This window comes from Lipotes vexillifer, unplaced genomic scaffold (assembly GCF_000442215.2).
Source record: "Lipotes vexillifer unplaced genomic scaffold, Lipotes_vexillifer_v1.1 scaffold193, whole genome shotgun sequence".
NCBI classification, from domain to species: domain Eukaryota; kingdom Metazoa; phylum Chordata; class Mammalia; order Artiodactyla; family Lipotidae; genus Lipotes; species Lipotes vexillifer.
Window position 1 is genome coordinate 2392921 of NW_006769306.1, and position 23536 is coordinate 2416456.

Here is a 23536-nt window from a genome sequence, read left to right on the forward strand (position 1 = left end):
GTGAGTGGGAGCAGCGGTGAGTAGGAGAAAGATACTAAACATGACCTGGACAGAGGCCACTTGGAGCGAGGAGTTGGTAATGATTTGGTGTTGAATGTAGAATGGTGGTCAGCCATTCTTGTATCTCCCAAGTGGTCCTCTTACTACTATTTCCATAGCTGGAGAAATATGGGGTCCTGCTTCCACACTGCTTTACCTCCAAGTTCTACACTCAGTTTAGAAGTTTACTCAATGCAAAAGGCTGCTCAAAGACTGGTTGGCTTACATGCTGAGAGCAAGCCTGCCTCTTGGTAAGAGTCTTCCAAAAAGACCCGTATGAGATGCTTACATCACTGGTGATGTCTCCCACGTAGCGGCAATGCAGCACTTGGGGTGTGTATGGCAGAGAGATCATGTGGCCTTGCATCTTGAAGAAGTCTGATTTGTAAATCAACTACAGGGAAAAAAATGCCCATAAACACATAAATTAGATACCGAATGGTTGACATTCATCCCTGGGTTCCATGGCCTCCCCTCTCTCCTAAGAGAATACCCACCTCGCTGACAGCCTCTTGTGTCTTCCTGACTTGGCGGATTTCAGGTGTGTCGGGAGTTGTGTGGATCTTGTCTTTCAGTTTGTGGTACAACTGTCGATACAGTCTCTACATCGGAGGGAAAACCATTCCAGATGGTTAGTGTAGGATGATGAGGGCATCTATACACTAATCAACAATCAAATATTGTACATATTTAAAGAGCCATGAGAAGTAAGATTTAGGATACAGAAAATGATTGAAATTAGAAAAACTAGAAAGTGATATTTATTTTGTTTGGGTGAAGAATTTTGAGCACAGTCTTTCCACTTTCTATCAGATGGTTGGATAGTAGGGTTAGATATTCAGACCAATAGTTTATGTAGAAAACCAGGTTCATGAGTCAGACTAACATGCAACCTTACTAAAGATTTTTGAATACAAATGTCAAAAGAAGGAATTAATTTTCATTATAATCTATGGATGGGGTGGGTCTCTACAATGGCATTACCAAAATAAAAAAATATTGCCACAGGATATCAGTATCAAAATGGTGACAAAAAGGATCTCCTTACTCCTTGCTGATATGTAAGTTTATAGCTGAAATACAATTAATTCTTAATGCATTTCAAACAAAACCATGGTCTCTGAAACTCCTCCACAGAATTAACATTTACAGTACCTCGCTGGTAACGTTGTTGACCCTTCGGACATTGACAAATGGGATGTCATTGGGTCCAAGGGTATACCCATTTGCCTTCATGTGTTCATAAACTTCTTTGTACTTGAACTGCAGACGCAAAGTGAGAATGAGATCACTGATGGGTGAACAGAGAGTAAGCATCACATTTCTCAAATGGAAAAGGGCTGTCGCCTTCATTTGAAAATTACTCTCTAAGCGTTAAGTAAGAAAAAAAGTCATTGACAAAATTTTTTTTTTTTTTTTTTTTGCGGTACGCAGGCCTCTCACTGTTGTGGCCTCTCCCGTTGCGGAGCACAGGCTCCGGACGTGCAGGCTCAGCGGCCACGGCTCACGGGCCCAGCCGCTCCGCGGCACATGGGATCCTCCCAGACCGGGGCACGAACCCATGTCCCCTGCATCGGCAGGCGGACTCCCAACCACTGCGCCACCAGGGAAGCCCCATTGACAAAATTTTTGTAATAATCTGAGTCTTGAAAATTATTTATTGGCTAGTAAAGCCAGGTCCAGAAAGGAATACAACTCAGGGTTGTCTAGATTAAATCTGTTTGTAAGTAGGTATGCAAAATGCAAGAAAAACCTGTATTTTTAGTCCCAATATGGCTAGGAAATTAAGAAATGCAAAGCCGAAACAAAAGACTAATTGTAAGACTGATGGATGAATGGCTTTATAGACTATTTAAAAATGATGTTAGAAGTTTAAATCTGTGACTCTGCTTTGGAAACCATATTATTGGGCCACAGACTACGGGACTTTGCTGGTCAGCAGGTTTGATTCCCAGGACTCTGGAGGGCAATGTGGAATGAAGAGCTCATTCTTCAGCTGATGGTTGGTTTGTGGGTATGACCTGAAGGCCAGAGTCACTGGGATAGCCTACGCTTCTTCAGGCCTTGTTCACCAAGTGAGAACCTGACACTAGTGGGAAAGGTTGGTATCAGAGCTAATGCCTGGGCAATGCTCTCAGGTAGTGAGAGTCTAACTACCCCTCTGAGATTTCTATGAAATGGGCACAGAGGGTAAGTAGTGGGGCACGTATCAGAGCCTTTCCTTTCAAAGGAACATGCGGTGATGTTGTATCTTCTGCAATGAAATGTTGCAGAAGGAAGACAACACTATCGCTACACAGCAGTGGTGCATGTATGAAGTTGCATTTCCAGTAGAGGGCTTGGGATAGTTCAGGATGCTTCTGTGCTAAGGCCAAAAGAAGTGGAGGCATCATGGCAGCCATGATCCCTAAGCCAAGGTAACTGAGTGATGCAGATACAACCCTATGAAAATCCTGCGCTAACCCACTGGGCTACCCAGGCACTGCCGAGTTGCAGGAGCAGCACCCATAGAAAACACACCGTCTCCCCTTCCCTGCTCCCATCATTGTATCATGTTGAAACTTCAGGGTGTGATTAGGGGGGTGAGAATAGACTGTTAACAAATATTAGCGTCCCCCTTCCCACTTTAAGCCCCATGTTAATGAAGAGGAGACCACTCACATAGCTGCTCATGTATCGGGTGTCCTTGGTGTGTTTGAAGTGAGGGGTGTCAACCGGAAGCCTATATCCAGTGGGCAGGGAGTGCAGGCCAGCTCTTCGGTACAGATTCTGCCGGGACAAAGAAGAGCAGGTTAAATGAGAGCTACATCAAATGACTGATCTTAAACAAGTCAGATCCAGGTTTTCAATTTGATACTTAGTGTACTTACACTCACTGAATTGATTTCAAGAAGAAATTAACTAAATTCTAAGAGTCAAGCAATGAATCAAATTACTCTTAACATATTGCTTTCAAAAAAAAGAGCAATGAGTGAAGGGGTTCTTCTGTGTTTCTAAACATATGCCTGGTTGACTGCATGGCAACCAGCAAGAATTTGGGAAAAGTAAATCGGCAGCTAGTGCCACCTCTGTGGTTAACCCTACCCTTAGCTGATATTCAAGCCATCACCAATCCCCGAGATAGTCATAATTATAAGATGCATCTTTGGAAGCCCCCAGGGCCCCATAAATATAGTGTCTTGATGTTAGGCTGTCAGGTCAGGAGGCTCATATTCCTGGCAGAAGGAGGAAAGGAGTTTCTATCTGTGATTTGAAATAGTCTGTCTCTCAGGGGAGCTAAAGGAGTAAGAATAGTATTTAAAATATTAAAAGCCAAATTACTTTTAACATTCAGTATAGGATAGTAGCATTAAAGGTGAGACCTAAGTAGTACCACCAGATAACAAAGAACAGGGATATTAAATACGTGAGTGGAATCTAGTTTCCTTCTCTTCTGAATTCCAACAGTAATTTCTAGCTTTATCTCTTACTGTATTAAATAAAGTCTTTTTTTTTTTTTTTTTTTTTTTTTTTTTTTGCAGTACGTGGGCCTTTCACTGCTGTGGCTGCTGTGGCCTCTCCCTTTGTGGAGCACAGGCTCCGGGCACGCAGGCTCAGCGGCCATGGCTCATGGGCCCAGCCGCTCCACGGCACGTGGGATCTTCCCAGACCGGGGCACGAACCTGTGTCCCCTGCCTCGGCAGGTGGACTCTCAACCACTGCGCGACCAGGGAAGCCTGAATAAATAGTCTTTTATGATTATATGCCTTGTCTTTGTCATCTTGTCTTGGATTTTAAGCTTTTTGAGAGCAGAGATAGTGGACTGACCCTGTTCTATGTAACTTCTATGCAAGCATTGCTCCAAAAGTGCCCACTGCTTGCTCTCAGCCAAGAGGGAAGACAAGCAGTGCACTGTTTTTTGTTTTGTTTTATTTAGCTCATGTGAATGAAACAGCCTTTACAATTTACAAGGTAAGGATGTAAATTGTAAAGGCTGAGGATGCCCAAGCCAAGGCCACTTCTACAGAGGCCTGGCCCTCGTCAGCTGAGTCCTGGATTTCTGCTGGGAACTCTGTCCAGGTCTCATTTCTCACCTCACTCTGGAGCTTGTATGCATGAAGGGCCCGGTCCAGATCCACAGTTTTTGTGGTTGGAGCCACTTTGCCTCTGACGCTGTGCACGTAGTCATGGTGGTAGACGGCCTGGGTGCAGAGAGAAGCAGAGTGAGCTGAGTGGACTACGGCAGCAGCGTTAGATAGAAGCAAAGTAAACACAAACCCAAGTCTCCTATTATAAAAAATAATAGCCTGCTCCCCTTTGCCTTGGGAACTCTATCTCATATACTGTGCTTTGTCCACCAGGACCACAGCCAGGGTATGGACCCCACACTGAAAAATCAGTGGAAGAGTCAGCTCAGGCACAAGAAGAGGAAGAGTGGGTATTTTACCACTACCTATTCCAAAAGAATAAGTTTTCACATCCTGACTCATTGGTGGGATTTAATATTTGCTTATTAACCTTTGGGGTTAATAAAAAAAATGGGCAGCCTGCTCTGTGTCACTGTGCCATTGCAGGGGGTGCTTTCTATCCACTTTCTAGTCATCTGCATAAGGATGCTGAGGCTTAGGGGATTAAGAGCTCCTCTCAAGCCTCACCGATTATGTGTGGTAGAGGCCACATCTGTAACTGCAGAGACCTTCCCCTCCTCATCTTACCAGAGTGAGTACTAATGTATTAGAAGGCTGATACTACGAGGCATAAACCGTTGCTTACAACACAAGGATACAAAAGTAACCTTGGAAGCTCTAAAAGCTTTTTAAATCCATGGATTTCATAGATTTGGATCACTTACAAGGCCACCCCAGGAAACTGATGGAACATATCAGGTTTTAGGAAATAAGAGCAGACTCTTTTTTTTTTTTTTTGCGGTACGCAGGCCTCTCACTGTTGTGACCTCTCCCGTTGCAGAGCACAGGCTCCGGATGCACAGGCTCAGCGGCCACGGCTCACGGGCCCAGCCACTCCGCGGCATGTGGGATCTTCCCGGACCGGGGCACGAACCCATGTCCCCTGCATCGGCAGGCGGACTCTCAACCACTGCGGCACCAGGGAAGCCCTAAGAGCAGACTCTTAAGTACTTTCTAAGGCACCAACTCTGGTTTCCCATTTAAGAAAAGGCCTGGCCTTGCCCTACTTTGGTTTTTCCCACTTCTGCTGGAGCAGTGGCCCTATCTTTACTCTCCCAGCAGTAACTTTCCCAGTGGGCGCTTACGTCACTTAGTTGTTTCCCACTCTTGACAGCCTGAACATAGATGGGAGTGTCAGTAACCAACTTGTAGTTATTCCTTGTTTTCTGCACATGAGCTTTGTACTTGATCTGCCAAAAGGAAGAAAATAAGCCTGTGTTAGACCATTCATTATATTAGAAATTGCTGGTTTTCACAGAGGGTTTGGTTGCTTTTAACTCATGGCATTTACATACATTAGCCCTTATTCAACAGACTAACATGCACTTGAATTTTATAATAATCGGCGTAATCAATGCTTACAGTCACATGGATCTTTTTGAGTCTTCTAGGAGGCTTGACAACTGCTTTCCTAGGAATGTTTAAGCTTTCTCCCTGAAATCTTGATTATAGTATTATTTTGCCTAGCTAATCCTCTTTACAAATAGACCCCGTCTATAGCATCAAAGACTCCTAACAAATGAGTTTTTTCTCATAATGAGGATTATGTGTGCATTAATATATCCAAAATAGTTCAGAAGGTGGCGAGAAGAGTCAGGGGTCCTTTCTCCACCAGAGGACAGTGGGACAGCTCGTCTGTATTGTTTGCACTCCTGAGAAATGGGCGCTCTGCTCCTCAGAATCTTCTTCCAGCTCAGCCATCCTCAGCACCACTTGAGATGCAGCTGGGTGTGACAATGTCTATACTTTACATACTCTCCCCTTGACGCTAGACTACACAGAGAAGGAAACATACTTTAAAGAGCTAAAAAAACAAAAAGCAAGGCAAACTCACATCATTGCGTAGATCGTAAGCATGCTTGGCGTGGAGAATCTCAGGAGTGTCCCAGACGTAGCAACCAATGCCTTTCAGCCAGTTGAGATCATCCTTGTACACAATCTAGGGGATTGCATCAGATGGAGGGGGTCAGAAAAAGAAAACTTTACTGTAACTTTAACACCAAAGACATGGACACCCTCCGGACCCAGGATGACCTTGTGGAATGAAAAGCAAGACATTATGCCCTGAGGCCATGGGTGTCATGGAGACATCAGCATAGCGAGCCCTGCTTCCAGGGACGGCCCCGAATTCCTGACAGACCTATGGGTATATTGAAAAGCGATACTGGAAGAGGGCTGAGCTGAAGAACCAGGTAAAGAACGAGGTGAGTCAGTCTCTCTTCAGGGTGGGCGTATGGGTCTGGGGAGGGGAGATCTTCATAAGCAATGGGCTTACGTCGCTGATCTCGTCTGTGACCTTCCTGACGTGACTGTTGACTTGCAAGTCGGGGTGGCAAATCCACTCGTGGAGGTGAAGGCGGTAATCGATCTCGCTGACTTTCTTCTGAGAATCCTTAGCGGTAACCATCTCTACCATGTCGGGCACCACGTGGATTTTCATCTTGTTCTTCTCATAAACGGATCTGTACAGGCGCTGTGAAGATAACGTAACATGCCAGTTACACAGGGAATTACGCAAGGAATCATGGTGATACGTGCCTTTCTTAGACGCCAGAGAGGTCAGGGGAACCAATTTACAGCAGTTGGTTGGGGGCAGTGTGGGGACTGGAAGTTTCTGACACTTTCTTCAGATTCATGGCAGTGGGGGAAGCAGTATGGGCTGAAAGAACACTTAGCTTCCTCACAAGTGCATGGTCAACGCCATACGCGTTGTTGAACAGAACATGTTCTGATTTATAGTTCGTGGCTCTGTTACTTGACTTTTGAAGCCAGCCTTTGGGGTCACTTACGTCGATGTTAAACTTGCCAACTCGGAGGCACCGTGCTGTGTTCAGATCATCTTCAACACTTTTGGGTAAAGTATAAAGAGCTTTGAACTTTTCATATTCTTCCCGATATTTGCTCTATAGAGAGAAAATACAAGGAAGAAACACAGTTTTGAAGAGTAATGGATCTGGATTGTTAAAAACGCATGAGACTTAACAGAAGGACGCGACTCTAAGATGGGCCACCTTGGGGTCAGCACTTCTCTGAGCTTGTTTTCTTGTCTGTGCCCACAGGCAGAGGTGGCACAGTGCCTGCCTCCAGATTACCTGAGGATTAGAGCAGACTGTGTGTAAACGTTCTTTAGGTACCGGTTTTAAAACCCCTGTACCGATACTGGTACTCCTACTGTTACCACAACTACTTTTAAAGATTATGTAATTTTTAAATGATCTCGTTTGTGATATTGGTTTTGTTTTTCTTAACCATAAGTGAAAGATGAAAAATGTACTCAGGAATTTCTTTGTTTTTTAATAACTGACAAGCCTGATGCTTAAGAGACTCAATCCTTGAATTTCAGTTTCTGCAAGGTTTTCCAAAAATACAGTGCAACTAACTTCTATGGGAAAACCAACGTCTAGTTCTTAAGCCATATTGCCTATTAATTAATGCTTCATGATTTCATGAATTAGGAAGTAAGGCCCTTACAGAGGTTGAGATCCAATCTCCTAGCACATGATAAAATAACAATTCTCTCACAACTCAGAGACCCACATCTCAGTTAAAAAAAAAAAAAAAAGAAAGGAAAGATGGGAGTATATATGTATATATATATACAGAACTCCAGTAAAGACCTTCACTGACTGGAAACTAAACAAAATTCCCATCAGAATTTTCCGTAACATTGGTTCACATACTCCTTACATCTAAGCTATTCTTCAATTATAAAGAATATAGTATTCTGTGACTTTTTTCATGACTGAAGGAAAAAGTCTTTGCTGAACTTTCTGAATCCTATCTACAAAAATTCTCTTCCCAAATGAAAAGCTTGCTCCTTTGGGCTAGTCTGTTTGCAATCTTCCAAATAGAGTTGGCTCTGGGAAAAATCATTTAGATTTAATTTTTCCTCTGGGTAAAAATTAAATTAATTCCATATATTGTCTAACAACGTCTTTTTCTAAACTATAACTCTCTAGGCCCATTAAACAGTAGTGAAATCAGTTTCCTGGGTCATTAGCATTTAAGTGAAGAGAATAGAATTGAAAGATCAGGATGCACTGCCTTTAGTGTAGCAATAAGTACTCTTCTGTAAAATGCTTATATCAGAAGGCACTCACAAAAACTTCAGTTGTGTGTGTGTGTGTGTGTGTGTGTGTGTGTGTGTGTGTGTGTGTGTGTGTTGACTTGCAGTACAAAGTAAATCTCTCAGTGTGGGTCATGGTCAAAAAAGATTTGAGAAATACTGGTCTAAAGTGTTACATAAAATGTTCATAATTAAGAAGTAAAAGTCTCTAATAGAAGTAAAGTTTCTGAAAGAGAATTAGGCTTATTAGAACTGCAGTGAAGGTTATAGGGAATTTTACAATAAAAAGTTTTACTTAAGAACATATTAGGCATAAAGGGTTAAAAGTGTTAAGATTTTATACTATACTATATTTAAACAGCTCATGTGATTTAGGATTTTAAAAAAATTATGTCTATACCTAAGAAAAGTTCTGTTTAAAAAAAAATTGAATTTCAAGATTTTTAAATTTTTATATTTCATAGTGATAAAGACAATGATTTACTTTTAAATCATGTATTTGGGTCTGGTGCAATAACTAGTTACCACATGCACTGTTTTTTTTTAAGGGTACAATTTATTTATTTTTTAAATTAACTTTTATTGAAGTATAGTTGATTTACAATGTTGTGTTAGTTTCTGCTGTACAGCACTGGTTTATTTTTTATAGCAATGTCCACATAATTCTATTGGAAAAGAGTATTTTGTATGGCATATTATGTCCTCTACCTATTCACATTTCTGGCTAAAATAGAGTGTATCCATCCATGTCATTTTCAGGCAGGCAGCCAAAAGGTCACATCGCTGTCCTTCATGTAAGTGTCTGTGACTCTCTTTGGACTTCAGGGCCCTTGAGAGGAAGCATAAGTGCACAGACTTTGTGATGACCAAGTGTCTGGAGTTATTTGCTGGTGTTCAACACAGGCAACACAGGAATCAGCCAGAAACATTTTGGAAGTGGAGGGCAGGGAAGGGTAAAGGGTGGTGGGAAGGGTAAAGGGTGGTGGGAAGGTTATCATATCTGTACTTGACTTACATGGCTGGCCAGATGCTTCTGGTTCTTGACGTGTGTCAGGGACATGGTGTTGGAGGGCAGGATATAGCTGGTGGCTTTCACTTTATCCCAGGCCTCCTTGTACAGGTTCTATAGGGGTGAAAAATCTTCTTGTGAACACAGAAAAATGCAATCTGGCTAGCTTCCAGCAGAGGATTTTTCCTCTATTTTTGTCCTTCTCAGACATTTCCTAGCAATCCCCAGATCTTCTCACTCTGTAGGAGCCAAGTACTCCTAAGTGAATAACAGGTTTAATGTCATGACCATAATTTCAGAGTCCATTATTTTGTTCTCTACCATAGCACTTATCACAGTTTGACAGTTATCAGAGGTTTCAATGCCATATTCATTCCCTCATAGGTCTAGGATTCCTGGAGGATGAAAACCACTAACATTAAAATATATATGAATATATATAAAGATTAAAAAATGTTTGTTTCTACTTCTAGGTATTTATTTACCCAGGAGAAATAAAAAGTTATGAACACACAGAACCTATATGCAAATGTGTATAGCAGCTTTATTCATAATTGTCAAAAACTGGACACAACTCAGATATCCTTCAGCTGTGAATGGAAAAACAAACTGTGGTTTGGAATATTGTTTTTGCTATAAAAAGGATAAACTACTGATTTAGGCAGCAATGTACGTAAAACATAAATGCATTTTGCTAAGAGAAAGAAGCCAGACCTAACGGCTACATATCATATACTGTGATCACGTTTACGTGACACTCTGGAAAACGTAAAACTGTAGGGACAGAAAACAGCTCTGTGGGTGCCAGGGGAGAGGAGAGGGGCAGCAAAGGGACAATGTGGAGGTAATACAGAACTTTTCTGTATCTTGACTATAATGGTGAAAACATGACTCTATGCATTTGTCATAAGCCATAGTACTACATACCACAGAGTGAAATTTACTGTACGCAAATTAAAACAACCAACCAAAGAATCAGCCAGAATGGGGGAGGTGACTAAAATGGAATACAAACTGTAGCAAATAAATCTGACTGTAATACAAATGTATAACAAGACTACAGTGAAGGAAGTGGCGAAGAAAACAACTGACTTAAGTAAATTTGGAAAATGGTAACTTGACTGGATACTCTAAGGCTATAGGCAAATATAACTGCACACAAAATACCCTACTCTAGGGCTTCCCTTGTGGCGCAGTGGTTGAGAGTCCGCCTGCCAATGCAGGGGATCCGGGTTCGTGTCCCGGTCCGGGAAGATCCCACACGCCGCGGAGTGGCTGGGCCCGTGAGCCATGGCCGCTGAGCCTGCACGTCCGGAGCCTGTGCTCCACAATGGGAGAGGCCACAGCAGTGAGAGGCCCGCGCACCGCAAAAAAAAAAAAAAAAAAAAAAAAAAAATGTAACCAATTCAGAGGCAGGAAAAAAAGTGTGCCTCTGTTGGTCTGTAAGTCACTGGCCAAGGGAGAAGCCACGGAAAAACAAGTCTAGGGTCAACAAAGAAGAGCTTCAACAGTACCTGTCTGTAATAAGGAAGGAGTTGGTGAATTTGAGTCAATTGCATGAAATAGAACAATATTCAAATCGGGGCTGATTTACTTGTAACTATGAGGACTTACAAGATAAAGTAGGAATTTAAAGGTCCAGGAAAAAGATTGGAAAGACCTTTGGGGGTAAGGTTGTCTGTCCCTTTTCATCTCTTATTGTCTATAAAGGTGAAAAAGGTAACTCAAATACAGAGAAAAGAAAGAGAACTCAACTCACACTGCTATACAGATCTTTCAGATTCTTGGTTCTGTCATAATCCACCGTTTCTAGAATTGTCGTGTATTTGTCTTTAATCTGATGATAATTTTCTTTATATTTCACCTACAGACAAAAAGGATGGGTTATTCTTTTCTATTGTTTGACAATATGTAAAGACAATAACGTCTTGTCCTGGGAGAGAAGTACAAGGAAGACACACCTCACTGGCATTAATGCCGCTTTGAAGAGCAGTCACATAAAGTGGTGTATCTGTGACCAGGTTATAATTTTTTAGATTTTCTTTACCTGCTGCCATGTATTGTATCTGTGAAGAAAAAGAAAAGTCACTGAAAATGGTAAAATGCAGGTCTTCCATCAGCTTTAGCAGTTTGTGCCTACTTAGATATACCTTTATTTCTGGGTTTCTGCTTTAATCCTAACAGAGGATACGTTGTACAGTTTGAGACTTTGCATGGCTGTCAAAACTAACAGTTTCTCTTGACCAAGAGTGGAGTCTAGATCTTTGCCACGTCCCTTCTTCCTTGTGTTGTTTTTCCATGCCTATACTCCATCCCTGACAGCAGCCCCTCAATTTCAACATTCCATTAGTCTGCCCTGTCCAAGCTGAATTTCTGCTGGGAAATTTCCCAAATGTCTACTTTTTACTTCAAGACTTAACTATTTATGGTCAAAGTATGCATGTGCATTCTACTCCCTGCCAGTTAACCTGATCAACTAAGGTGTAGATGCTTGAGAGTAGTTCACTCTGAAACACCTCCCAGATAACTTTCTGCTGTAAATGTCTATAACCTTCAATCACAGGAGAGACTCAAACTGAGGAAAGCCAGCACCAGAACAGGCCACCAGAGAGGTTTTATTGGGCAGGGGCCTTTGGTTCCCTTAGATCATGCACTGTCAAAGCTGCTTTCTCTGGGGCACAGGGACAGCCTTGCTATCACTCCACTGAGAGCACCGTGGAGCCCATCAATCCACAGTGAGCTAGTCCCTCTAAGAAGATGGCTCACCTGACTCTGGAGGTCATATGATTTCTTGGCATGGAGGATCTGGGGTGTATCCCAAACATAGCATCCAATGCCTTTCAGCCAATTCAAGTCACTTTTATACACGTTCTGCAAGAAAGAAGAAACTGTGAAAGGTGACAGGTACTAACTGAATTTACAATCGAGCATTTGATAATTTCTTATCAGCCCTTGGCTGTGCTTAGTACTTAGCAGTCATAGGGTGGGTTTCTCAACACCTGGAAGGTCTTTAATGCCCTGGCCTAAAGAAGTTTAGGAAGAGAGCAACAGCTAAGTTTTAGTCTAGTGTTGAACAGATAAAATATTTAACATAGGTGCCTCATTGCTCCAAGGGGATCCTTACACCAAAAAAGTTTACTCATGCTACTTTGTATTGAAAAGCAGCAGGGTTTAGGAATACAGGGACAATTAGAACATGGGGCCCCAGGCAGGGCTGGGTGAAGCCTGTCACTTAGTCAACCTGCAGAAAGGACATCATACATCACTCAACATCTCCTGCGCGTTTTGGGCCCAAATAACATTGGGTTCTTCTGGAAGAGACGTCCACTGGTGGAAGTAGTGTCGGTACTCCAGGTCACTGAGGATGTGCTGGCACCTTTTAGCCAGCACATGATTCATCATATCATTGGGGATATGAATATTTGCTTTGGTGTCCTCATAATGTCTTCTGTAGTTCAACTAAAGAATAATATGTTTTTAAAGACAAAAATAAGAAAGGAATTAAATGTAAATTATTCTGATCAATCCCTTTTATAGTCTTATTTTCAACATAGATCAATACCTTTAGAATAGACTAAGGTTAAAAAATGACACTTTAATATACTCTTCTTTAAAAATTTCCCATCCTTTTATAACACAGGGTAAAGAGTGACTTTGTTTTCTCCTTTTTCGAAATACAGAGCCCTCACTGTGCTTGGAGGAGGCAGGAGGGAAAGGGTGAAAACTCACAGCCATCAGAGGTGCACAGGGCTAACTGGCAGGGGCGGGGGACAGTCTCAAGAGTGGCTCATTCCTCACCATCCCACACCCCCAGCTAATCTTGAACCAAAGGGAAGATTATAAATAGGCAGACTAGTATTACACTTAAGTGTGCAGATCCTCTGTTACAGTGAACTTTGCTTACCGCACTCCTCATCTTTTGGAAATCCAGACAGTGAACCACGTTGGGGAACTCAGTGATTTCTTTTCCAGCCAGGTAGTGACCCTTCAGCTTCTCATAGGTCTCTTTGTATTTAAGCTGTGAAATAGGTGCAACATTGAAAATCACTGGGACTTTCTAACCAGCCCTTTGTGGCTGGAAAGACTCTCAAACTTATGAAATGAAAAAGTCCTACTGACCTCACTGTTCACAAAGTCAGCATGCTTGGCTCCAACAATGGGAACATAGCGTTCGTCCAAGGTGTAGCCATAGGCCTTGGTTCCCTCCCATGCTCCTTTATACAGTATCTAGGACAAAGAAAGGTGTATCAACAAAAGTTTGCATTCAACTTCTTTCAGATGCCACTTGAAAGAAAATGGTAAAATCAAGGTAAAATACTCATGTTTACAGGCAAGGCTTAAATCTTCATTAACAGCTGTTAGTGTGCATACCTAAGAACAGGGCAGAGTCTTTGGGCTTGTTGCAAATTAAATCTACAGACCCTGAGGCATTTTATAACAGAGTTTAATTGTACTTACAGTTCTAATAAAAGTGAAAACAAATTTGCACACAGAGAGAGAATCACCAAAGATGGCTTCCCATTCGGCATATACACATATACGCTACACACACATCACCTTTAGATTAGCTGAATTAAAATTTGGAGGGTAAGTCCTCCACTTGTTGGCTGGAGATATATGTACATGATTGCTAAAGAGGGACCAGCCTTTCCTCTCTTTTCTCTGTTGGTAGTTGCTTGGTCCTACGTGCGCCCGGAAGTGACATAGCTCTTGTTAGGTTATTGTCTCTCTCTTTATTTGAATGTCTCCCTCACTTACAGGGGCTCCTGGAGGGTTTGTCTCATTGATCTTTAGCTCCTCAGTGCCTCTCATAGGGCCTGGCACATCACAGGGGCTCAAACAACCAGCTGGATAAACACTATTTGCCCTGAATAATATGCTACTTCTAATAAACAAGACTAAATACAACAAAAACAATAGATCTCCTTATAAGTTCAGCTGCTCACAAAATCAGCCAAGAATGTGAATACTGACAAGAGCTTAAAATTCGGAACTGAGTTGTACATCACATAAAATGGAACTTACGGTACTGTAGAGTTTTCCCATGTCTTTGGAATGGGTGATATATGGTGTATCTGGAGAAAAGCTATACTTGCCCTTTATCAATTTATTAAATGTTTCTTTATATTTTACCTGAGGGGAGAAAACGAAACAAAACCTTTGATTATTCTAAATGTATATTTAAAGTTTCACAAGATCTACCTAGCAAGATAATAATTAGTCTACATTTAGAGATTAACCAACTGGTTAAATTTCATTATATGATATATAATTTATACTATAACTAATATAATGGAAAGTTTTGGATAATAATTTAGATATTATCTAAAAGTGGGTAGAGTATACCACCTACTAGTGACTTTTAAGACATTCTCCGCCAAAGATTTTCTTATAATTTACTCCCTATCGTCTCACATGCAGTTATCTGGAGTTATGCAAGCCTCTTCAACTACAGACAACTAAGTCTCCAGTTTGTGTATCTCATTATACACAAAGCAAACTTACATCACTTTGATTGACTGAGTTAATCTTGGCCAGAACAATCTCTGGAGGATCCACCACGCTTGTAAAGTTAGGATAGTTGGCAAGAGCATCTTTCTTATAGTTTATCTGCAAAGAAATAGAGACGATTAAGACAGGTGTCCCCCCCGCCCCCCCACATGGGGATAGGTACATATCCCCACATGGCAGGTAAGGAGGCCAGGCCTTATGTAAGAACAGGCTTTGCTTACCTGAGTCACCATTTCCTGGTTCTTGGTAACCCTCACATGGTCTACAGAATCCAGGGGGATCCAACCAATGCCTCGGAGCCACTCCAGGTCAGCTTTGTAGACATTCTGAGAGCAGGAAGGGAGACATGATGCAGGTATAAATGACTCAGGCACAGGATGACAAGCAGCAGGTTAGAAACAATGTTTTCAGAAGCTTTTTAGGGTTTTCTCTCTAGTGGCTGTTGTCTCATTGATTCAATCATGATTTCATCTGTACACCTGAGCAACATCTCTTGAGCCTGTTACTATAAATGAAGAACTATGGAAGGTTATTTGAGGTATAAGTATAAGGAAGGCCTCTAAGTGTAAAGAAAAGTTACTTATAAAGTGCAAAGTGGTTAAGGGCTATGAGAGGAAGACCATGCAGATGCTGTGGGAGTTGAGGGTAAGGGACCATTGTTTTCATCTGTGAGCATAAGAGAAGGTTTTACCAAGGAAGTTATAGTTACATAGAAATACATGGGGGCATTTAGACTAAGTAAAGGAAATCACACAAGTAAATGCTCATGTACTGAGGGATTGGGGGAAGCATCCCTCCAGCCCATCTCTACCCTTCCCCCTCACTTCCTGAATTCTCTCAGGCCATCCCACACCAAATGAAGAGGAGTTGCTAATCTGATTAAAGTTCCACAGTGGTCATCCTCCTGCAGCAACCAGTGAGGTGGGATGTTCAAGTTCACCACCTGTGCTGCAGGCAGTCTTTGACATCCTGTTTCTGTTTTGGTAATGATGAGAAGACCCAGGTAGGGTTAGCTCCTCGGCGCACCTGAGCATCACATCGATGCATTGTGTTTCTGTTCCCTAAAGACTGCTGGTGGCAGGTAGAGATCTTGATTCAGCCTTCAGTGGGAGGTGGCCTGAGATATATTCTCCATCCCAGCTTTAAACTCTGCATGAGGGATTCTGGGCCTCATGCAGCTCATCAGTACATTGTGTCCTCTTTGCTTTGATTCCTTGTAAGCAACTCCTTCATAAATGCCATGAGGAAGGAGACGCTCAGCAAAGCAAGAAGGAGGCATTCCCAGGTCCCTGACTATACTATCATCTAATATAGCCCAAATCCCAACTCCATCTCAGCTCCCACCCCAGCCAACTATTATTTTAAATCAGTTGATAATTTTCCACGCAAATGTGAGGAGCTGTTGATGGCAGAGACGGTACAAAAGCAGATTTTTTAAAAATTGACTTTGAAAGTTATTCAGAAATGCACAGTCAGTAGGCAAAGCTGTCCGTCACTGCTCCCAAACTTTCTCTACTTCATATCCAGTCTTAATTACCTTCTGAGAGCAAACTAAGTATTTATGGTCCCAAGTGTCATAGACTGGTGGTTCTAGAATGCTGCTTATGATTCTCATAGTAGACCATGCGTTTCTAGATAATTAAGAAACAAAAATCACTTACATCGCTTTGTAGGTCATAGGCCTTCCTTGCCTGAATAACATCATTTTGATCAGGGTGACACGTCCATTGGTGCAGGTAATTGCGGTAATCAGTATCACTGACAAGGGCCTGCCCCTCCTTGGCCACCAACACCGACACCATATCAGGAGGTATATTGATTCTGGCCTTTGTTTTATGATAGTGCTCTTTGTATAGTCTGTCATTCTGAATCTGGCCTGCGTGCTCGAACCAAACCAGTTTAGGATCATCTCTCATCGTCGGGACACCAACATAATGACCTTTCTGCTTGACATGGTCAGCTTTGTATTTCAGCTGGTGGGAAGAAGAACAGAGATCCCATCAGCTTTGACAAGCACACAAGGCAAAGGGGGCTTGAAACAACAGCAGACTCAGTCCCCCAGCTTTTTGTGTTACTCCCCCAAGAATAAATATCAAAAAACATTGAAATAGGGTGGGAGGGAGGCTCAAGAGGAAGGGGATATGGGGATATGTGTATACTTATAGCTGATTCACTTTGTTGTACTGCAGAAACTAACACAACATTGTAAAGCAATTATACTCCAATAAAGATATTTTTTAAAAAAAGTAAAAGAGAAAGAGCAACAAGATTGCACGAAATAATTGCAAGATTATATATAAATCTTTTGTATAAAATAATAGAAATAAAATAATCATTATTTCGCTCAGTAGATGCAATTATTTAAGGAGAACCACGTAAGTACTGACAGGCTCTCTCATTGATCAAACTTTAGTCAGGCTCCCCTGGGCCCTCTTCTTGATGAGGACTTCACTTTGGTCTCTATCTTTGCTGGGGCTGCATAGCCCAGTTTTAGTAAAAATTCTGTTAAATTTTAGCAGAGTTTAGCAGGAATCCCCCTATCCTTGATATCTCCTTTTAGTAACTTTCCGTCCACTGGACCCCTCACTGTTCCTTGGCTATAAATCTTCAATTGTCCTTTCTGTATTTGGACTTGAGCCCAGTTCTGTAATGAGGTTGCTTTTCCCCTTTTGTTATAGTTTTTAAATAAAATCTATTTTTACCACTTTGCTAAAAAACAAAACAGAAACATTGAAATAAATAGATAGATACAAAGAAATATCAATTTTAAAATAGAAAAATATACACTTATTTTCTAATTCTGGCAATATTGTATTTGAAAGCTTAGAGATTTTAGGGAAGCAGGGAATAGAAGAAAAAACAAAGACTTCAAACGGTAGTTTTTAAAGAAGCCAAGAAAAAAAAGATGAAGAATGCCAAAAGCCCATGGGAAAAGGACCAGAAGGGAGCAGGTACTCTGACCATCCCCAAGCCTGGCCAGGCCTGCCAGCCTACAAGGAACTCTCCATTACGCTACATGCCTTAGCATAAATGGGTTCCTGCACAGGGAAGGTCCAGCCTTTGCAAAGCACACTCATATCAGAATAAATTACCTCGCTCTGAACGTCACTAGAGTGATGGGCATGAACAAACGGCACAGCATCCGGAGGCAAAATGTAACTCGTGGCTTTTTGTTTCTCCCAGCTTTCCTTGTAGAGATACTAAAAGACAGAGAGCCATGACAAAGGGTTAAACCAAGGAGTCAGAATGGAGGGATAAGTCTCCTATTGTTATGTTATGGTCCTCTGTCCCCATACAAAGTGCCAGGCATCCAGGTAAAATCCATACCTGGTCTAGTATTCGGGCTGCCTCCTGGGCAGCGTGCAGCTGAGGGGTTTCTGTGAGGGTGTACTTTGATTTGGTGTCATTCCAATTTTTTCGGTATTTAATCTAGAAATGAGAATAAAGTTGGTAAGTTCTTTGATATTAAGAAAACATAATGTTGTCCAAGCAAATGCTAGCATCATTCATCTCAACGTTTACAATCTGTATCTCAGACAATGACTGCACGCTGAATGTAAGTAAGTGGAAAAGCTTTGGAAATGGTATCTTCCCAACAGAGCAATTTTAGAATGACAGTCATGTACTTACATCATTTAGGATTTCACCACTTTGTTTTGCTGTCACGTAATCAACTCTGTCATCCACGGGAGTAAAGTTGAGAGTTTCTATTTTTGTGCGATATTTTCTCTATGGGAAAGAAAATATCTTTCAGATAGCTGTAGTCTCTGGTCCTGTGTGAGTTGATAAAGATATGCTGCATTTAAGGACCCTTCTCTACTAGAGGCATAGAATGCCGTATGTCAATGGCATCTTCCTGGCAATTTGGCTTTCTTCTTAGCATTTTATTTTTTAACAAATCGGTTGCCTTCTTACACCTTCCACAGATTTTAAAGTAGCAGATCTGGTTAGCTCCCAAAGCCATGTAATGTACCATTATGTGAACTCAGTGCATTTTTTTTTTCAACTGGACAAACTTCTCTCAAGTGTATTGCTATTGCTGACAAAAGAAGTTTTCTATTTATACAATTCTAAGCATTGTTGAGTGTAGATGGATGTGATTCCATAATGTGAAAGGGACAGTACAGGATTATTTTGGAAGAATGTACGTCTGGCTTAAATGACAGCAATTGAAATTGTAAAAACTGCTGATAGGGATGACTGCATTTTGGCTCGTATATTTTTTGTTCAGTCTCTTAGGAAATGTGCTGAATGGCAGGATAAGATCCTGGAATACCTCACTGAAGATGTCTGCAGCGTGCTTGGCATGATTGACAGAAACAGAATCATCTGGCATCCAGCCGATCCCACGTAACCATTCCAAGTCAGCCTTGTAAATAGCCTGTGAAAATAAGACCAGGAAGAAGTCAGTGACCCTGGTCATATTTATTCTATCCATTGGTCTGATGGAGAAATGCATTTTAAGAATGACATACTCAAGCAGCCAGACAAGTAACATAAGTAAATTAACTATGAGGCCAGGTGGTATGACAAACCAGCTGGGGACATATTTCCTATTTAAAGGGGGTTAGCCTCAGTTCAGCTCCAGGTTATTGTTGCAAGGGCTAATGCATGTCTGGAGCTGCATCCTCTCATTTTTTTTTCAATAAAAACGGGAACCCCTAGATTTGTACACAAAATTCCCTGATTTAAAAACCTTGGCAACTTAATTCAAAACTTAAAAATACTGTGTCAACTAAAATAGCATATCTGTGACTACATCCTGACCATGGACTGCTGATATTTTAGTTACAATTTAAACCTCTGTTGCTACTTAAATTCTATTAAAATAATATTTTCAGAGTAGCTGTCTTTAACCGGAAACAGTTAAGAACTATATTCACACTACCGCTTATTTCTTGATACAAAGTCCAGATCCTTCATGGCTCTGGTGATTTTGATACCATACTCTAAGGTCTAACCAAAACCAAATTCTTCGCTATATAAAGATGTGAAGTGATGAGGCAAGGATTTAATGACATAAACTTTCTGGGAGTCATGGGAAAATGATGCAAGAGCTCAGGCTAAAATGCAGCCCACTCACATCGCTTTGCAGATGGTAGGCTTTCCTGGCCTGAATCACGTCCTGCTGGTCAGGGACGCACATCCATTGGTGCAGGTAATTGCGATAATCAATGTCGCTGACCAGAGCCTGGCAATGTTTAGAGTGAGTGATGGAAAGCATATCCGGAGGGCTCTGGAACTTAGACTTCCATTTGGCCCAGTGCAGCCGGTACTCTCTTTCATTCTGAATCTTGCCAGCTATGAGGGCCCAGCGGATCTTGTTGTCATCCCTGGCTGTGAGGGTACCCACGTAGTGTCCCTTCTGCTTCTCATGGTCAAGCTTGTATTTATACTGGAGACAGAAAAACAAAGCAGATGGATCACAGCATGAACTCTCAATGCACCTAGGGCATTTGTTTGAAAAACTGAGGAGTTAAACAAGGCCATACTCACATCACTGGCGATCTCCCTGGAGGCCTTGGCAGCCTGGATGGGGATGGCGTCCAGCCGTACATCACAGCTCATCTTCATCTCATCCCAACCTTCGCGGTAAATTTTCTGAAGAGGAAGAAAAATAAGGTATCGTTCCAGATTGAAACTTACTAATGACTCCAAGGGTTGAAGTAGAATTAATATCAGAGGGGTGCCGTTTTTGAAGTCCCAGAACCAGTTTAAAAAAAGAGAATAGGTGAAAGAATCATTCTGTACCAATGTACTGGAGAACAAAATCATATTTGGAATCCAAAGATCTGGGCTGGACAAGAGTTCTTTCTTTTCTTTTTTTCTGAATTATAGCTTTGATGTAGTTGTTCATGGTTTATGTAAAAGGGTTTATCTGCTTCTTGCATTGGTGTATTAGTAGCACTGGGATATGTTTAAGTTCAGACATTGGCAGGCTAGTATTGAATTTCTCTAGTTTAATAATTCTCTTTAATTAGTTCAACTTTTAATCTTCAGAATTATAAACATTTTACATTTGAGTTTTTTTCCTCTCTGTATGGTTTCTTAGATCTTCTAATACGATTGATGAGGCATATTGTTTGGGAATGTTAGATTTCTTTCTGAAGCACCATTGGATGTAACGGCTATTTTCTAAGTGCAGCACTGTTTTGTTTGTAAAGAGAAGTCAGTTAAAGTAGTGACTGATTTACAGATAGCCTTCTAAAAATATATTCACATTTAAGCGGATACCTTCTGTACTGACGATGTCAGAAAGACTCAGAAATAAGAGTAATTTAAATGTATAAATCAGAAATCATACCTATCACTATGGGAGCTTGAACAGTGCAGAAAGGAGAAGTGAATTTCAGTCATTGACAGTTTCATGGCCTTTTCATATTTGAAAAACGAGTGCTTAGATAAATTTTGTCCTTGTAATGGACAAGTTTTATATGAATTTTCATTCAAGTTCTTGTATGAATTTTGGGTGGTCCAATTTTAACATTGTTTTTGACTTGTTTTTTTGTACAAAAGAAAACAGTGTTCTCAACATTTAAATGTATTATACTAGAGAATATTTCATGCAAATTTGTAATTATGTTATTTAAACTTTTAAAATTTATTTTGTTTTATTACATATACTGTCACACTATTTTTTCTTATGTAACATATTTTTTTTGTTTATGTGGTCAAATATATTTTTTATTTGAACTACAAAAAAAATTGGGCTTGAGACCTAACTTCTTCACCTACTAACGTTGAGAATGTGGGCAAATTCCTTAATATTTTTAAGTCTCAGCTTTCCCACACGATAAAAACAAAATAACAGTCTTACCCATGTGATTAGTGTGAAGATTAAATGAGTTAATTTAACATGGATTTGCTTGGTTACCCATAAAATGATATACAAATATTCTGCAAAAGTTGTACTTTCTAAATGATGGAAATAATTTAAAATAGTGGATTTTATCGAGATTATACTACTGGCAACATCGTGTATGAAGAAAGTGTATATTTTGGTTAACATTCAAATAGGATGTTTGATTTCTTCCAAAACAAAAGTCATTCTCATTAGTATCTAAATATCTAAATTGGCATAGTTTCAATTACTAGTCTTGCTTTTATCATGATATTAATGGTAGGGTTCTGGTATCTCCAGCTGAGAAATCTATCATGTAAAAGAGAGCACATGAGACTTTCAGAATTCCCCTGCCAAAGATACCTATGGCTCAGAAGGAAGAGGGTGAGGAGACTACACTGCAGTGAAGAGCTGGCTGTTTCTTCATCCAGCCACTTGGCAGTAAGAGTACACTGCACCATATACTGCTTCTGGTCCCAAAAAAAGTGTAGCAATGCCTCAAAATTTTGTTTTCTTCCCAGCCCTTGGAAAAAATTAGTTCCCAAGAGGCTCATTACAATAGAGTTGGTGGTGCAGTTTGGCATATGCTTGGAAGGCTCCTTCTCTCACAAAGATTTATTATTTTTTGAAAGATGCCAAGTTCCAAGCCATGGTGGATTGCATTAAAGTAGGATATCCTTCTTCTAAGGTCCTTCTTGTTCTACACACAGAAAAATCTCTGTCATCTATGAAGGTGGTACATTTCTTGAACTTTCTTAAACTGTGAAGCTAGCCACGTAAGCCAATTCTCTTTTTATCTAATAGACTTTTTAGTTGATACTCTTCCTTTCCCTGGGCATGTAATGATTTATTCTGCAAGTAATGATAATTTTGCCTTGTTCTTTCCAATATTTATCTCTTATACTTATTCTTATGTAATTATTTTTGCTGTGAATAAGAAGCTTATCACTTAGCTACTTCCAGCAAATATTAATAAATGGTAATGTTATGGGTATTCTTGTTTTATTCCTGACTTGACTGAGAAGCTTACTTACTTGAGGATGTGGCTGGCCTTTGGTATGAGATTTATTCTTAGTTATGACAAGAAAATATTCATTTATTCTTATTTTGCTAAGATTTTATTTTTAAAAATAAGAATGGATATTGGATTTGTTCACACGTCTTTTTAAAAAAAAATTTTTTCATCAGTATTTATTTATTTATGGCTGCATTGGGTCTTCGTTCCTGCATGGGGTCTTTCTCTAGTTGCGGCGAGCAGGGGCTACTCTTTGTTGTGGTGCGTGGGCTTCTCATTACAGTGGCTTCTCTTGCTGCGGAGCGTGGGCTCTAGGCGCGCTGGCCTCAGTAGTTGTGACTCACGGGCTCTAGAGCACAGGCTCAGTAGTTGTGGCACACGGGCATAACTGCTCCGTGGCATGTGGGATCTTCCCGGACCAGGGCTTGAACCTGTGTCCCCTGCATTGGCAGGCAGATTCTTAACCACGTGCCACCAGGGAAGTCCCACACGTCTTTTTTTTTTTTTTTTTAAAACATCTTTATTGGAGTATAACTGCTTTACAATGGTGTGTTAGTTTCTGCTGTATAACAAAGTGAATCAGCTATATGTATACATATATCCCCATATCCCCTCCCTCTTGCGTCTCCCTCCCACCCTCCGTATCCCACCCCTCTAGGTGGGTCACAAAGCACTGAGCTGATCTCCCTGTGCTATGTGGCTGCTTCCCACTAGCTATCTATTTTACATTTGGTAGTGTACATTAGTCCATGTCACTCTCTCACTTGGTCCCAGCTTACCCTTCCCCCTCCCCGCCACATGTCTTTTTAAATCTAATACAATGAGCATACGATTTTTCTCTTTTATCACATTATTAGGTTTCTGAATACAGGACACTCTTGGCATTCCT

The 23536-nt window shown here is 41.0% G+C and overlaps 1 protein-coding gene across 1 annotated transcript in view; it reads right to left on the reverse strand.

The window, feature by feature from the left end:
* Positions 1 to 23536, reverse strand: part of LOC103083893 (nebulin) — a 120982-nt gene that overhangs the window by 55329 nt on the left and 42117 nt on the right. Inside the window, 26 exon segments of the mRNA XM_082930885.1 lie at positions 329 to 433; positions 537 to 641; positions 1195 to 1302; positions 2701 to 2808; positions 4113 to 4220; positions 5291 to 5395; positions 6040 to 6144; positions 6481 to 6678; positions 6995 to 7108; positions 9287 to 9394; positions 11040 to 11144; positions 11242 to 11346; positions 12047 to 12151; positions 12542 to 12739; positions 13185 to 13298; positions 13400 to 13507; positions 14306 to 14413; positions 14786 to 14890; positions 15013 to 15117; positions 16453 to 16764; positions 17884 to 17991; positions 18119 to 18220; positions 18422 to 18520; positions 19068 to 19172; positions 19875 to 20186; positions 20288 to 20392. Coding sequence (XP_082787011.1) covers positions 329 to 433; positions 537 to 641; positions 1195 to 1302; positions 2701 to 2808; positions 4113 to 4220; positions 5291 to 5395; positions 6040 to 6144; positions 6481 to 6678; positions 6995 to 7108; positions 9287 to 9394; positions 11040 to 11144; positions 11242 to 11346; positions 12047 to 12151; positions 12542 to 12739; positions 13185 to 13298; positions 13400 to 13507; positions 14306 to 14413; positions 14786 to 14890; positions 15013 to 15117; positions 16453 to 16764; positions 17884 to 17991; positions 18119 to 18220; positions 18422 to 18520; positions 19068 to 19172; positions 19875 to 20186; positions 20288 to 20392 — 3360 coding nt within the window.